This window comes from Schistocerca serialis, chromosome 1 (genome assembly GCF_023864345.2).
Source record: "Schistocerca serialis cubense isolate TAMUIC-IGC-003099 chromosome 1, iqSchSeri2.2, whole genome shotgun sequence".
In the NCBI taxonomy this organism is placed as follows: domain Eukaryota; kingdom Metazoa; phylum Arthropoda; class Insecta; order Orthoptera; family Acrididae; genus Schistocerca; species Schistocerca serialis.
Genome location: NC_064638.1, coordinates 894,556,714 through 894,571,803, shown reverse-complemented (window position 1 = coordinate 894,571,803; position 15,090 = coordinate 894,556,714). Strand labels below are relative to the sequence as shown.

General features: G+C 38.2%; 1 protein-coding gene across 3 annotated transcripts in view; it reads right to left on the bottom strand.

The window, feature by feature from the left end:
- Positions 1–11,593, bottom strand: part of LOC126411582 (ankyrin repeat domain-containing protein 13D) — a 141,253-nt gene extending 129,660 nt beyond the window's left edge. For all 3 annotated transcript variants that reach the window (XM_050081374.1, XM_050081375.1, XM_050081376.1), the window contains exons 1-2: positions 11,368–11,593; positions 5,534–5,669 (exon numbers count right to left, since the gene is read on the bottom strand). In XM_050081374.1, the coding sequence (XP_049937331.1) occupies positions 5,534–5,669; positions 11,368–11,466 (235 nt within the window). In that variant the 5' untranslated portion in view covers positions 11,467–11,593. The remainder of the gene's footprint in view (positions 1–5,533; positions 5,670–11,367) is intronic.
- Between the last annotated feature and the right edge of the window lie 3,497 nt (positions 11,594–15,090).

Genomic DNA, 15,090 nt, shown 5'->3' with positions numbered 1-15,090 from the left:
AAAGCGCAAAGACATTACTAAAGCTATGGATGAATACACTACAGCAAAACTGACCACTCTCTTCAAAGTAGAAATTTCATCTTCAGAAGAAAATGAACCAAAACAGTCTTGCACCTCTGGCCAGGAATTTTTCACACATATCATTTCAGCTGTTGAATATTGTGCATCTCACTGTGAAAAGGTGCAAGTTTTAACTATTATTCCAGAGACATTTTGAAGGAACAAGTTTGAACCACATTCTATCAGTATCATAGCACATGGTAGATAAATCAAAAAATGTGACATCTGTAAAAGGAGTCTTTGGAAAACCAGATCCCTTTTACGGTCATCCTGTAGAAGCAGCTCAAGTTCAAATAGTGCAGTCATTTTATCTGGAAGACAAACGGGACTGTTCTCGCCAGAGTGCCAACAAAAAATAAACTGTAACTGTAACAGTTGAAGGTCAAAAAATTGTGAAAGTGAAGAGGTACATGACTCGCAGTATTAAAGAAACTTTTGCAACTTATAAGAGCAACTAACTTCACATATCGGAAGATCAAAATTTTATGCACTATGACCTAAGTGGGTAGTTCCTCCTCCACCTAGAGTTGTCCATTTGCGTGTGTACTGTGTGAATTTGGAACTTTGTGTGGTAACTTTGAAGAACTTACTGGAGCATGTGACATGACACTTTGGTTGGATGTATGAAGTCATTAGTAGTCTGTGACAAAGTGAGAAACTTGATTGTTTCAAGAATGTGGTAACTGTCCTGGAAAGGGAGACACTTGGCCTGGAAAAGATAGCAGATATCTATGCAGAAAATACATATGCAACATGGGAAGACAATAAGTTAATCAAGAAAACTGTTGCTTTTGACAGTTTCATTGATGAACTTGGTAAATGGTCAGTGAAAGCAGTAACACACCAGCATCTGAAGAAATTACAATACATTGCAGAAGTGAAAGGGTGTATACAGGCTGAAGAACTATGTTTAGTGCTTCACTGTGATTTTGCTGACAACTGGTCTGTAATTCTCCTACAGGTAGTACAAAGGTATCATTGGATTAATGACCAAGTTACAATTTTTACATGAGTGAAATTTTCAATACAAGACCACAAGTGTTGCAGTTACAAGGGGTGACACAGGACATGACTTAGCACATGCTTTGCTAGCAATGCGCATAATTCTTCAACTGCAAACAGGGGTGATCATCGTTATTTCTGATAGTGTTCCTAGTCATTTTAAAAATCGTTACCAGCTGTTTGAACTGAGTAAGTCACTTGTGCCAACTGACAGGGTATACAGTGCTACTGGTCATGGGAAGTGGCCTTGTGATGGTGTAGGCAGCCTGCTGAAGCACCATGCAACAAAGCATAATCTTTCCAGATCAAATACAGCTGTGATTCAGAATGCTGAGGATTTTATGAGGGTAATAAAATCTTACACATCCACAGCCCTCACTGTTTTGTCCAAAGAGGAAATCGAAGAAGTCCGTGAGCAGAGAAAAGAAAAATGGTCCAAACAAACTACTGTTGTGAAAGGAATTCAGAAGAGACATTGTTGAAATCAAAGTGATGGACAAACTCATACTGCATGCACTTTAAAGAGCAAGAAAGAAGAAATTTCGTTCGTTTGGCCAACACCTCAGAAACAGCAGGATAACATTCAGATTCACAACCTGAGAAGGGGGATGTTTGTGAGCTGTGTATGACTGTGACTGGTGGACTATAGAGATTACAGACACCAGTTATGAGTTAAATGAAATCATAGTGAACTTTATGCTACCACATGGAGCAGGTGCTGGATATAGGTTTCCAGCTGAAGGACAGCAACAACACAATCAGTGCTCACTTCCTTTCACAATGTTCTGAAGACTGTAAGTGCTCCAGTTCCTATTGGTTCAACAGGAAGGTATCGTTCTATATCAAAGGAAAATACTGAAGCAAGGGAAAACATTTTTAGTTCATTGACTGGCTAATTTTAGTACAAAACAGAGTGCACAGAAGCTGTATAAATTGAAACCATTAAGTCTCTGGACCTTTCAGATACATTTTGGAACCATTTAAAATTCTTGAAGCATGACTCTCTTACTCATCTTTGAAAACTAAAATCATGTTAAATTAGGCTTGGTTTTGATTTTTATGAGTCTGTTATGTGATAATAAAACAGGTTTTAATGTATGGCAAAAATTTCAATTGGGTGTTTATAAAATCTGCTCAACCTAAAGGTGGAAGCTCTCCTTTTCAGGTAATGTAGAACTATATAGTACTAATCAACAAAAAAAAAAAAAAAAAAAAAATAAAAAAAAATAAAAAAAAATAAAAAAAAAATAAAAAAAAAAAATCAAAATTTTATGAATTGGCATTTTTGAAAAAAAAAAAAATTCTATAAATTATAAAAAAAGTTCGGAATGCTATAGTAAAAGAATTTTGGAAGATAAGTCAAAATGGAGGATTTCTTTGTAATCATAAAGCAACTATCTACCAAATAGAACAGAAAAAAAACAAAATATCTAAAACTGTTCCACAGATACAGCATTTTATATTTTTTTCCAAAATTTGCATCTTCAAAATGGTGTTTGCAATGTCATCCTTGAAGGGCTGCATCTTAGAGCAGAATTTTTTTTTTTTGGAGAATAAAAAAAAAAAAAAAAAGTTTTCATTACCTAGTCCTTCATTTTAACACATGCTAAATTCAATAACATCCGAGACTATAAAGGTAAGACTTTTCCGTAACCTGCCTGAACTGATATGGACTATCCTTCATTTTAATTGTGTGTACCTGTTCCTCAACACAGATTTGTAGTGTAATAAAAAAAATGTATGTGTGTTAGCCCTTCTCAATTTCCCTTCCCCATGCCAACTAGCCAAGATCGGGGGAAGGGGGGGGGGGTGGCAGTGGTAGAGGCTGACCACTGTCTTTGACTACATTCAGCCATACAGACAGCTGTGCATGCTTCACCTTATAATCTGTATCTTAAGACAACATACATGTTTATTATAAGTAAACTAAATGAATCTTTCACTCTGCAGCAGAAGTTACTAGACATTTAGGACTGTGTGGCTTCTGGAATGTACAGTACCAGGTCTATCTGAAAGAAATCCAACAAAGCAGTATATTCCTTTTAGAATTTAGTGGAACGTTAAGAAAATCACTATATGCAATTAAATTGTGAAATTTTGCTTTTCTTGCTGTTGTATTTATTCCATGAGCAAATGTGTTCACATCCAAAGTACCTCTACGAGCAACCACTTTTGTACCCAACCGTTTAACAAATTACTTGAATGTAACATTCATCCACAGTTTTAGGTAACAAGCATACAGTCGCATACCAAAATATGCAGCTTTCATATGTCAGAATTCTTATGACTACCTTGGCTCCTTTTGCTGGTAGGAAAGATAATTTCCACATGGACTTTCATACAGCTAAGAAACACAATGGATTTCAATATCAATCCTACAATTTCAAGAAAAAAAGTTTTCCTCAGCCCATGAATTTAATTTCTTTGAGTGTTCGGCCCAAGCTAATTTGTGACGGCTTGCCAAAATAATGATCAATTATGTATCTATAATTAAATACTTATAAACATACAAAATACCCGACTGGAAAATGTGGTAACGTTTTAGTGCCCGACATATCATTTGAAAATCATAGGGAAGATCAACGATTAAAAATTAAAATCATTGCCAGGATTTGCAGGGCAGAGAGGGGGAGTGGAAGGTGTGATGTACCTGCAAAGGAAATGCCGTACAAGATGTTAATAATTCTAAGAGTACTGTTCCAGCATCTGTAGTCTCTTTCAACACTTTTGGCATGATAGCTGACTTTCAAACTAATCCAGAGGTGTGTGTGTGTGTGTGTGTGTGTGTGTGTGTGTGTGTGTGGACATGATATACAACAGATAGGTACAGCCCATACCAAAGAGGGACCAATGACCTCAGCAGTTTGGTCCCACACCACCACCACCACCACCACACCAAAGTTTAACATACAGTAGTTGCCCAGAAAATATACGGAAATCTTTGCAAGAAAATTGACTTCCTCCTCACAAAATCCTGTAGGGTAAATTTGGTGGAAAAAGTATTTAAGAAAACTGTTTAAGGAAGATTACCACCTCCATCATATATTTTGTACAGGCATCCTGTGAACAACACAATAGTGATTAGATACCACTCAGAAGCAAATAAAGGTTATTTTCCCCTTGCTTCACAAGTGAATGAAATAGGGCGAAATATAACTAAAATTGATATGCAGTACCTTCCATTATGGACTTTACAGTGGCTTGCAGAGTATATACACAAATATATACCAAAGGCTGGGTTCAATGTGTGTGTCTCATGTCGCAATGCCATGTTTCGTTCAGAACAGACTGTATGACATCCTGTAATGGGGAAAAAATTAAGTCATATAGCAAATAATTCACGTGTTAGAAAAATTATCCCCAGTCATAAATGCCCAATGTCAACTACAACACCTGCCCCCCCCCCCCCCCCCCCGCACACACGGAAGGTATAGAATGGCGTGTGTTAATGGCATAGAGGAGGGGGAGGGGGGAAGCGGACTGTTGGGTACAGGGTGTTGGTTGCAAATCGTTAGCAGAGACTGAGGCCAGGAGGATTATGGGAACGATGAATGTTTTGCAAAGGCAACTCCCATCTGCATAATTCAGAACAGATGGTGCTGGGTGGGGGGAGTGGGAGGGGGTGGGGGGGCAGGATTCGGATGGCTGCACCCATCTGGCGCCGTCCTTGTAACACCAGGTTTTCTGATCTACGCAGATGGGAGTTGTCCTTAGGTATCTGGATTCCTCCACTGCCTCCCCCCACTCTGCCACCCCCCCCCCCCCCCAGCACCACCTTTTATTAACTACACAGATGGGAGTTACCCTTGGAAAACACACTTCACTCCCGTAATCCTCCTAACATCGATCCTCCACTAACCCTCTACCCAACAGTCTCCACCTCCTCTGCAGAGGTGCGCGCACTTGTGTTCTCTAACTCATTAATGGATCTGTCCAAAAACTAACCAACTGTCATCCTCTCTTGCGAGCTTTCAACGACGCAATGCTTCTGTTATTTGGTAACTGGTCGTCTTTCATCCTAAATTATTTATAAACTTGACTGTAAGCATAACTTGGAAAATGGAGTGGATGTAAGAAACATTAGACAATAGCACAGTAACATAAATGCAACAATAGGGTAAAAACTATCTGCTACTGTACTTATGAGCAGCAATCTCTTAGTCACAAATTAATTAAATGTGACTCGTTCATCCAGAAGAAATCTTTCACTTAAAAATGAAAGGAACCTATCTGAAACAGGGAAAGGATGAAAAACTAAAACAGTCATGTCTTTTGAACAACCAACCAAGGAGGTTCATACTATGATTCGCAGAGGTAAAAATTGTACTTACTAAGATAAACAACTTACATATAAACACCAAATTCCCACTATTACTTGCCTGAGACTATGAAAAGCTCGTTTTATACTATATATCACAGTACATGCAACAGATAGAATAATGCAATTAATTTATTAATGATGTAAACTTACCAGTCCATCCATCACAATTTTCTGTGTTGACATTGGTGGTGTGCTGCAGTAGGACGCGTGCAGATTCTAGGTGGCCAAGTGTAACAGCTAACATCAGTGGTGTTCGTCCTCTCGTGTCTCTCTTCTCTTTATCGCACTGCACCAGAAATTATCATAGATGATTACATATTTTTTAACATACGCAAAAGAAGTCAAGTATCTGCAGGTTCCATGGATCATAACTGTGACTTCTCATGATGGTGTCATATGAATCAACACACACACACACACACACACACACACACACACACACACATCTTCGAAATCTATCTACTGAGTAGGAAGGTTGTCAAGCTGATATGATTTCGGTTTTTGTTTGGAATTAATTTTGTTATATATTTATTTCCTTAACTCGTGGCGTGGGTGGTCAGACTTATTCATTGATATACTACTAATGGGAAATGACATGCTATCCATCAATCAGCCTTGTATGGCACAGAACTGAGTTAGGTATGCAACCGTATGAATACCACACCGTTACTTCCAAACTCAGAATGATTGTTGACAAACTGTAGAAGTATGTAGGTGTACTGTTCTGTGGTTGTCAGTAGCACAACTGTTTCAAGAGATATCTGCAAGAGGTTCTAGAGGGACACCACAAATGATCCACATTACACATTCTCGTCAACAAACACTTTCTTCCCTAATGATTACATCCCCAGAAAGATTCTATACAACAAAAAAAATAGGTAACACAGGTAAGCCTTTTGACATTTTCATCTCAAAAATCTGATATTATTATTAATATCTACAACAGAAAACCTGCAGAGCTTATGCATTAACATGTGACTTCTACCTTCGGTTCTTATGAATATAAGCATATAACAATATAGAAAATTCTGTTTCATTTGCTGATTTACCCTTCAGCATTAATATAATACTGAATTGAATGTGTTGTGTTTTGTTTGAATTCAGTGACAGTTCACTTACAGAGAACCAGTTACTAATTTAAAAAAAATTAATATTTGCGTTGTTGAACTTACTCCACTCGGCTTGATTATAATACTTGCGGCATGAGCAAAGAGAACTAGGCCTAGTTCTGTTTCTTGGCTATATGACATAAGATCATTTATTTATAACAAGTATGGACACAAAATTGAACCTGCAGTGGTATAACTGTAGTAGCTAATTATTTCCAGTTCTGAAGCTCTTTCATCGCGTACACCACCCAAGTTTCTTAATGCAACACTTTGCAGCCTTTTAATTTGACAGAACTAAAACCAGATCAACGATACAGGAACATTTACGCTTCTCTAGGAAAACACTTTGCAGTATTTTTTTCATTTAAATTTTGCACAATCTGATTCGTGAGTTTAAAAGTCACATGTTCTATGGTTAGCCCCCCCCCCCCCCCATGAACCATGGACCTTGCTGCTGGTGGGGAGGCTTGCGTGCCTCAACGATACAGATACCCGTACCGTAGGTGCAACCACAATGGAGGGGTACCTGTTGAGAGGCTAGACAAATGTGTGGTTCCTGTCCTGAAGATGGGCAGCAGCCTTTTCAGTAGTTGCAGGGGCAATAGTCTGGATGATTGACTGATCTGACCTTGTAACACTAACCAAAATGGCCTTGCTGTTATGGTACTGCGAACGGCTGAAACCAAGGGGAAACTACAGCCATAATTTTTCCCGAGCGCATGCAGCTGTACTGTTATGATTAAATGATGATGATGGCGTCCGCTTGGGTAAAATATTCCAGAGGTAAAATAGTCCCCCATTCAGATCTCCGGGTGGGGACTACTCAAGAGGACATCATTATCAGGAGAAAGAAAACTGGTGTTCTACGGATCGGAGTGTGGAATGTCAGATCCCTTAATCGGGCAGGTAGGTTAGAAAATTGAAAAAGGGAAATGGATAGGTTAAAGTTAGATATAGTGGGAATTAGTGAAGTTCGGTGGCAGGATGAACAAGACTTCTGGTCAGGGGAATACAGGGTTATAAATACAAAATCAAATAGGGGTAATGCAGGAGTAGGTTTAATAATGAATAAAAAAATAGGAGTGCAGGTACGCTACTACAAACAGCATAGTGAATGCATTATTGTGGCAAATATAGACACGAAGCACGTGCCTACTACAGTAGTACAAGTTTATATGCCAACTAGTTCTGCAGGTGATGATGAAATGTATGATGAGGTAAAAGAAATTATTCAGGTAGCGAAGGGAGACAAAAGTTCAATAGTCATGGGTGACTGGAATTCAGTAGTAGGAAAAGGGAGAGAAGGAAACGTAGTAGGTGAATATGGATTGGGGCTAAGAAATGAAAGAGGAAGCCGCCTGGTAGAATTTTGTGCAGAGCATAACGTAATCATAGCTAACACTTGGTTCAAGAATCATGAATGAAAGTTGTATATATGGAAAAACCCTGGAGATACTAGAAGATATCAGATACATTATATAATGGTAAGACAGAGATTTAGGAACCAGGTTTTAAATTGTAAGACATTTCCAGGGGCAGATGTGGACTCTGACCACAATCTATTGGTTATGAACTGTAGATTAAAACTGAAGAAATTGCAAATAGTTGGGAATTTAAGGAGATGGGACCTGGATAAACTGAAAGAACCAGAGATCATACAGGGTTTCAGGGAGAGCATAAGGGAACAATTGACACGAATGGGGGAAAGAAATGCAGTAGAAGAAGAATGGGTAGCTTTGAGGGATGAAGTAGTGAAGGCAGCAGAGGATCAAATACGTAAAACGACAAGAGCTAGTAGAAACCTTTGGGTAAGAGAAGAAATATTGAATTTAATTGATGAAAGGAGAAAATATAAAAATGCAGTAAATGAAGCAGGCAAAAAGGAATACAAACGTCTCAAAAATGAGATCAACAGGAAGTGCAAAATGGCTAAGCAGGGATGGCTAGAAGACAAATGTAAGGATGTAGAGGCTTATCCCACTAGGGGTAAGATAGATACTGCCTACAGGAAAATTAAAGAGACCTTTGGAGAAAAGAGAACCACTTGCATGAATATCAAGAGCTCAGATGGAAACCCAGTTCTAAGCAAAGAGGGGAAGGCAGAAAGGTGGAAGGAGTATATAGAGGGACTATCCAAGGGCGATGTACTTGAGGACAATATTATGAAAATGGAACAGGATGCAGATGAAGATGAAATGAGAGATACGATACTGCGTAAAGAGTTTGAAAGAGCACTGAAAAACCCGAGTCGAAACAAGGCCCTTGGAGTAGACAACATTCCATTAGAACTACTGACAGCCTTGGGAGAGCCAGTCCTGACAAAACTCTAGCTGGTGAGAAAGACGTATGAGACAGGCGAAATACCCCCAGGCTTCAAGAAAAATATTATAATTCCAATCCCAAAGAAAGTAGGTGTTGACAGATGTGAAAATTACGGAACTATCAGTTTAATAAGTCACAGCTGCAAAATACTAATGCAAATTCACAGACGAATGGAAAAACTGATAGAAGCCGACCGCAGGGAAGATCAGTTTGAATTCCGTAGAAATGTTGCAACATGTGAGGCAATACTGACCCTACGACTTATCTTAGAAGAAAGATTAAGGAAAGGCAAGCCTACGTATTTAGCATTTGTAGACTTAGAGAAAGCTTTAGACAATGTTGATTGGAATACTCTCTTTCAAATTCTGATGGTGGCAGGGGTAAAATACAGGGAGCGAAAGGCTATTTACAATTTGTACAGAAACCAGATGGCAGTTATGAGTCGAGGGGCATGAAAGGGAAGCAGTGTTTGGGAAGGGAGTGAGACAGGCTTGTAGCCTATCCCCGATATTATTCAATCTGTATATTGAGCAAGCAGTAAAGTAAACAAAAGTTCGGAGTAGGTATTAAAATACATGGAGAAGAAATACAAACTTTGAGGCCCGCCGATGACATTCTAATTCTGTCAGAGACAGCAAAGGACTTGGAAGAGCAGTTGAACGGAATGGATAGTGTCTTGAAAGGAGGGTATAAGATGAACACCAACAAAAGCAAAACGAGGATAATGGAATGTAGTCGAATTAAATCAGGTGATGCTGAGGGAATTAGATTAGGAAATGAGACACTTGAAGTAGTAAAGGAGTTTTGCTATGGGGAGCAAAATAACTGACGATGGTCGAAGTAGAGAGGATATAAAAAGTATACTGGCAATGGCAAGGAAAGCGTTTGTGAAGAAGACAAATTTGTTAACATCGAGTATAGATTTAAATGTCAGGAAGTCGTTTCTGAAAGTATTTGTAAGGAGTGTAGCCATGTATGGAAGTGAAACATGGACGATAAATAGTTTAGACAAGAAGAGAATAGAAGCTTTCGAAATGTGGTGCTACAGAAGAATGCTGAAGATTACATGGATAGATCACATAACTATTGAGGAGGTATTGAACAGAATTGGGGAGAAGAGGAGCTTGTGGCACAACTTGACTAGAAGAAGGGATCGGTTGGTAGGACATGTTCTGAGACATCGAGGGATCACCAATTTAGTATTGGAGGGCAGTGTGGAGGGTAAAAATCGTAGAGGGAGACCAAGAGATGAATACACTAAGCAGATTCAGAAGGATGTAGGCTGCAGTAGGTACTGGGAGATGAAGAAGCTTGCACAGGATAGAGTAGCATGGAGAGCTGCATCAAACCAGTCTCAGCACTGAAGACCACAACCACAACAACAACAACAACAACAACAACAACATGGTTAGCTCCTTTTTAAGTCCAATTTGAGGGTATCTTATTTTGAGACAAGCGTGTCCTGGTTCTTGTGCACAGAATTCTTTTGAGTATCTTCAAGGAGGAGGTAATTAGTGAGGCTGGCAGCTATTAATACCTATTACAATCTTCCTTTAAAGCAGTCTGGCAACAGCACATGTCAGTCTGTCTGGCATATCCCCTGTGATAGTGATGGACTGCTTATGGGTGAAGAACAAGATTTTTAGTTCTTTAGTTATTATCAACTTGACGAGAGTATTTGTTTCTAAGGGAGTTAATTACATTCTTAACTTATTTGGCTTGGCATATAGTAATTGTGATTTACATGTAGGTATCTGATAAAAAAATCAATTCATGTGTAAAGCTATACTGATGCTTTTAATTCTGTAAATCTTAGTTTTCCAAGTATAAACAATGCTGAACACAAGAGAGCCATCAAAATGACGGTAAGCTGAATAAATATCTATTGGACTTTTCCTCAACAACAGTAGGAGATAATCTACGAAAGCAAAATGTGCTAGACAGCAACATCACAAAGTATATGGACGAAAAAGGTCGAGAGGGGTTAGAAACTGGAGCGCGCGTCACTCGATTCGGGTGTTAACAGTGCTAATAATCTTTCACCGAATGAGAATAGAATGAAACAACCAGCAATGACATTTTTTAATGTAAGCGCAATATGAAACGGTGCTTTTGTCTACTGCCAAGTAGCTCTGTCAGCGAACGAAGCTCTAAACATATCACAGTCTAATGATCCATTTAATATTATGCAGAATAGAATCATATTTCATTACGTTACAACCAAGTCACAATTCTAGTGACGAACACACACGTAGTGTCATTTGCGGGGCTTCATCCCATAACTTCACAGGCTTCTTCACTCGCACCAAAAGCAAAAGTGAACATGACAACCCGTTCTGGTTTGAAATTGCTCATCAAAATTCTATTACGAAAATGCCAAGGTATAATCATTTATTCGCTTATTATTCACGGCCGTCATCAATGAATAAATGAGAAACATCTAAGGTACAGGATGACAAACAACACCCACAATCAGAGTATCACACTGCATTGAGATCAGCTCTAAAATACGAGACAATCGAAGCAATAATACGCCCTCCAAACACTACTAACCGCATCTTTTGACAGTACTCTGTCCAATTCCTTGTAGTCATTATTCCACACAAGCCAATGTATAGGATATTCATTTTTTATATCATCGATAGACGGCATTTTACTGTACACAATTACAAAACTCAATTTGGAAAAAAAACTAGATAATGTTCTAAATTAAATATTTGATCACGCCCCCATCATACACAACACAACCACCATGCTCAAATTCTGACACAACCAAAGTTACTTCTAACAAAGATCCTGGATTCGGCAAGATTAACTTAATTAAGTGATCCAAAGATGACGATAGATACCCATTTTTTTCCATTTCACAAACCTATAATTGGTAGCCTATAATCAAATATAGAATTAACTGACACTTCATGACAAAAGTGAAATGTAGTAGAATATTTAAAATCGTTCATTTCTATCATTATTCGCCGCACATTACGAATGGTTTGTAACAAGTAAGATCTCAAGTGGCTTTCAGTATCCAGAATCCGATGGTTAAAACACTCTCAATCAGAGATTTTTATAGGAGGCAAAGTTACGATAGGGTCGCCATTCCAATATTTATAACAAACAAAAACACAAGATCAAGAAACAATTAAAAATTATACTTACATGGAGGAAACTCTGCCCATACCTGCCTGTAAACGTCTCTACAGTACTTGGCGGAGCGCACTTATTTTCTACAACGTATTAGGCTTCTTCGTTTCCATTTGTGTATCGAGCGCGATACAAATCACTGCTTAAATGCGCGCGTGTGTGTTGATGTTAGTCTAATCTTTTCTTCACATTTTCTATAAAAACAATATGTGAAGGGATATTGTATATTCATAGATTTCTCATTTGAAGTTGGTTCTTGAAAGTTAGTAAGTAGGCTTTCACAAATAGTTGGCACTTGTCTTCAGGCGTCTAAACGTTCAAGTTCTTCAGCAACTGCGGGACGTTCGCCCATAGGTCAAACAAACCCCTCACCGTTCATGTGGTATTCTTTATGCACCAGTACATTATATATCCTCTAATAGTCCTATGTGGTATGGATTTCACACACTTGAACAATATTATAGGCTGAGCCATATGAGTGTTTTGTCATAAACCTCCTCTGTCCTAGTAGTAATACCAATGAAGTGAGGTCTGTTGACTCCTTTACCTTCACAGTTTGTGTGAACTGACTGATTCTAGTTGTGACTCACTGATATTTCAGTCATAGAATACAATGTTTCTTCGTTTTTTTGAAGAGTGCAATGTTACATTTCTGACCATTTAAAGTATGGCGACATCACTGATCCACTTTGCCACAATAACTGAGCGAATCAATCGCTAAGTACGAATGCACTCTCTCACAACGATATCCGGACAAAATACTTTGGGTTTCAAGCCATGTCAAGTGGTTAACTGCTCACAAGTTTTCGGTAAAGCTCTCCTCTGCCATTGTCAAGTGGATAAATATTAGACAGACCAACACTTTCTGGAATAGTGCTACAAATGAAGCAATAGAGTTCAAATTACATGACAACGCCCTCAATAAAGACGGTGAATTGCAGCTGAGTACGGCCTGGGATCCCGTGATTGGGGAGCGGAAGCAGACGCAGCGGTAGTGCCACCAAAACATTGCCACATGCAGTGTGGGACCTGGCACCAGTGGTGTCACTGGTGGTGGGGCGGCTATATAGGCATGGTAGCGGCATTCTCACAACAGCCAACCACTTGACAATGGTAGATGAGATCTCTGCAGAAAGCTCATGGCAGTTAATCATTTGACACAGCTTAAACACGAGAATACTTTATTAATAAATGAATCGTTGACTATACAAAAGTATCTTTATTTATTTTTTATCCATCTTTCAGCATTAACATGCCATCGATGTCGTCAGAAGAATTACAGCTGTTTTTACATTATGTTTTACATAGAAAGATATTACATGGTAAAAATATAGCAGTGTTGTACCCCATTAGCTTATAACTGCCTCTACACTCATATCTAAACATAACAGTAAGACTTATTTTATCAGCATTAACATGCAGTCTATGTCATCAGAAGAATTACAGCTATTTGTACATTATGTTTCATATCACAAAATATTACATGGTAAAATATATAGCAGTGTTGTATCCTATTAGCTTATAGCTGCCTCTACACCCATATCTATACACGAGATTAGATTAGATTAGATGAGTTTTTCGTTCCATAGATCCGTGCTGAGGAGATCCTCCTGGATGTGGAACATGTCAATTTTTTAATGCTGAAATAACAACACTAATAGTATGAATATGTACAATACATCATTTGTTTCTATTAAAAAATTCGTCAATGGAGTAGAAGGAGTTGGCCACTAGTAAGTCTTTCAGGCTCCTTTTAAACTGATCTTTATTTGTAACTAATTTTTTTTATGTTTGCTGGCAAGTTATTGAAGATGAGTGTTCCTGAGTAGTGGACCCCTTTTTGAACTAAAGTAAGTGCTTTTAAGTCCTTGTGCAGACCATTTTTGTTCCTGGTATTGTATGTATGAACTGAGCTGTTTGTTGGAAAATGAGATATATTATTTCGGACAAATTTCATTAAGGAGTAAAGATACTGAGAGGCAGTAGTTAGTATACCCAATTCTTTGAAGAGGTTTCTATAGGACGTCCATGAATTTACTCCACAAATAATACGTATGACATGCTTTTGGATTCTGAAAACTTTTGTTTGACTTGAAGAGTTACCCCAAAATATTATACCATATGACATTATGGAATGGAAGTAGGCAAAGTATGCAAGCTTTTTCATTTTGATGTCGACTATGTCTGCAAACACCCGAATTGCAAATACAGATTTGTTAAGGCGTTTCTGCAGTTCTGTGGTGTGCTCCTCCCAACTGAATTTATTATCAAGTTGTTAACCCAGGAATTTAACACTGTCAAGCTCTTCTATCTGCTCTTCTTCATACTTTATGCATATGCTGGGTGGAAACCTCTTACAGATTCTGAATTGCATATAGTTAGTCTTTTCCAAGTTTAATGTCAGTGAGTTGGCTTTAAACCATTTATTAATATCCATGAAAATATCATTAGCAGATCTTTCAAGAACTACACTCGACATACTTGTGTCATCTGCAAACAAAACGAACTCTGCTTCTGGAAGTGTAACTGATGAGAGATCATTAATGTACACAAGAAAAAGCAATGGCCTTAAGATGGATCCTTGTGGGACACCACATGTAATTTCTTCCCATTCTGATGATGACTGATGACTTAATTCACTGACACTCTTTGTTTCCTGTTAGCGAGGTATGACTTGAACCATTTTGCAGCACTGCCCGTGACACCATAGAATTCTAATTTATTTAAAAGGATGTTGTGGTTCACACAGTCAAATAACTTTGACAAATCACAGAAAATACCTGCTGCTTGTAACTTGTTATTTAATGAATTAAGTACATTTTCACTGTAGGTGTAAATAGCCTTCTCGATATCAGAACCCTTCAGATATCCAAACTGTATTCTTGATAATATGTTATTTGTGGTCAGATGGTTGAGAAGCTGCCTGTACATTACTTTTTCTAAATTTTTTGAGAATGCTGGCAAAAGTGAAATCGGTCTGTAGTTTAATGGTATCTCTTTATTCCCTTACTTGAATAGAGGCTTAACATCTGCATATTTTATCCAGTCAGCAAATGTCCCGGTTATAATTGACTGGTTACACAAGTAACTTAGAATTGTACTAAACTCACAAGATCATGCCTTAATTAACTT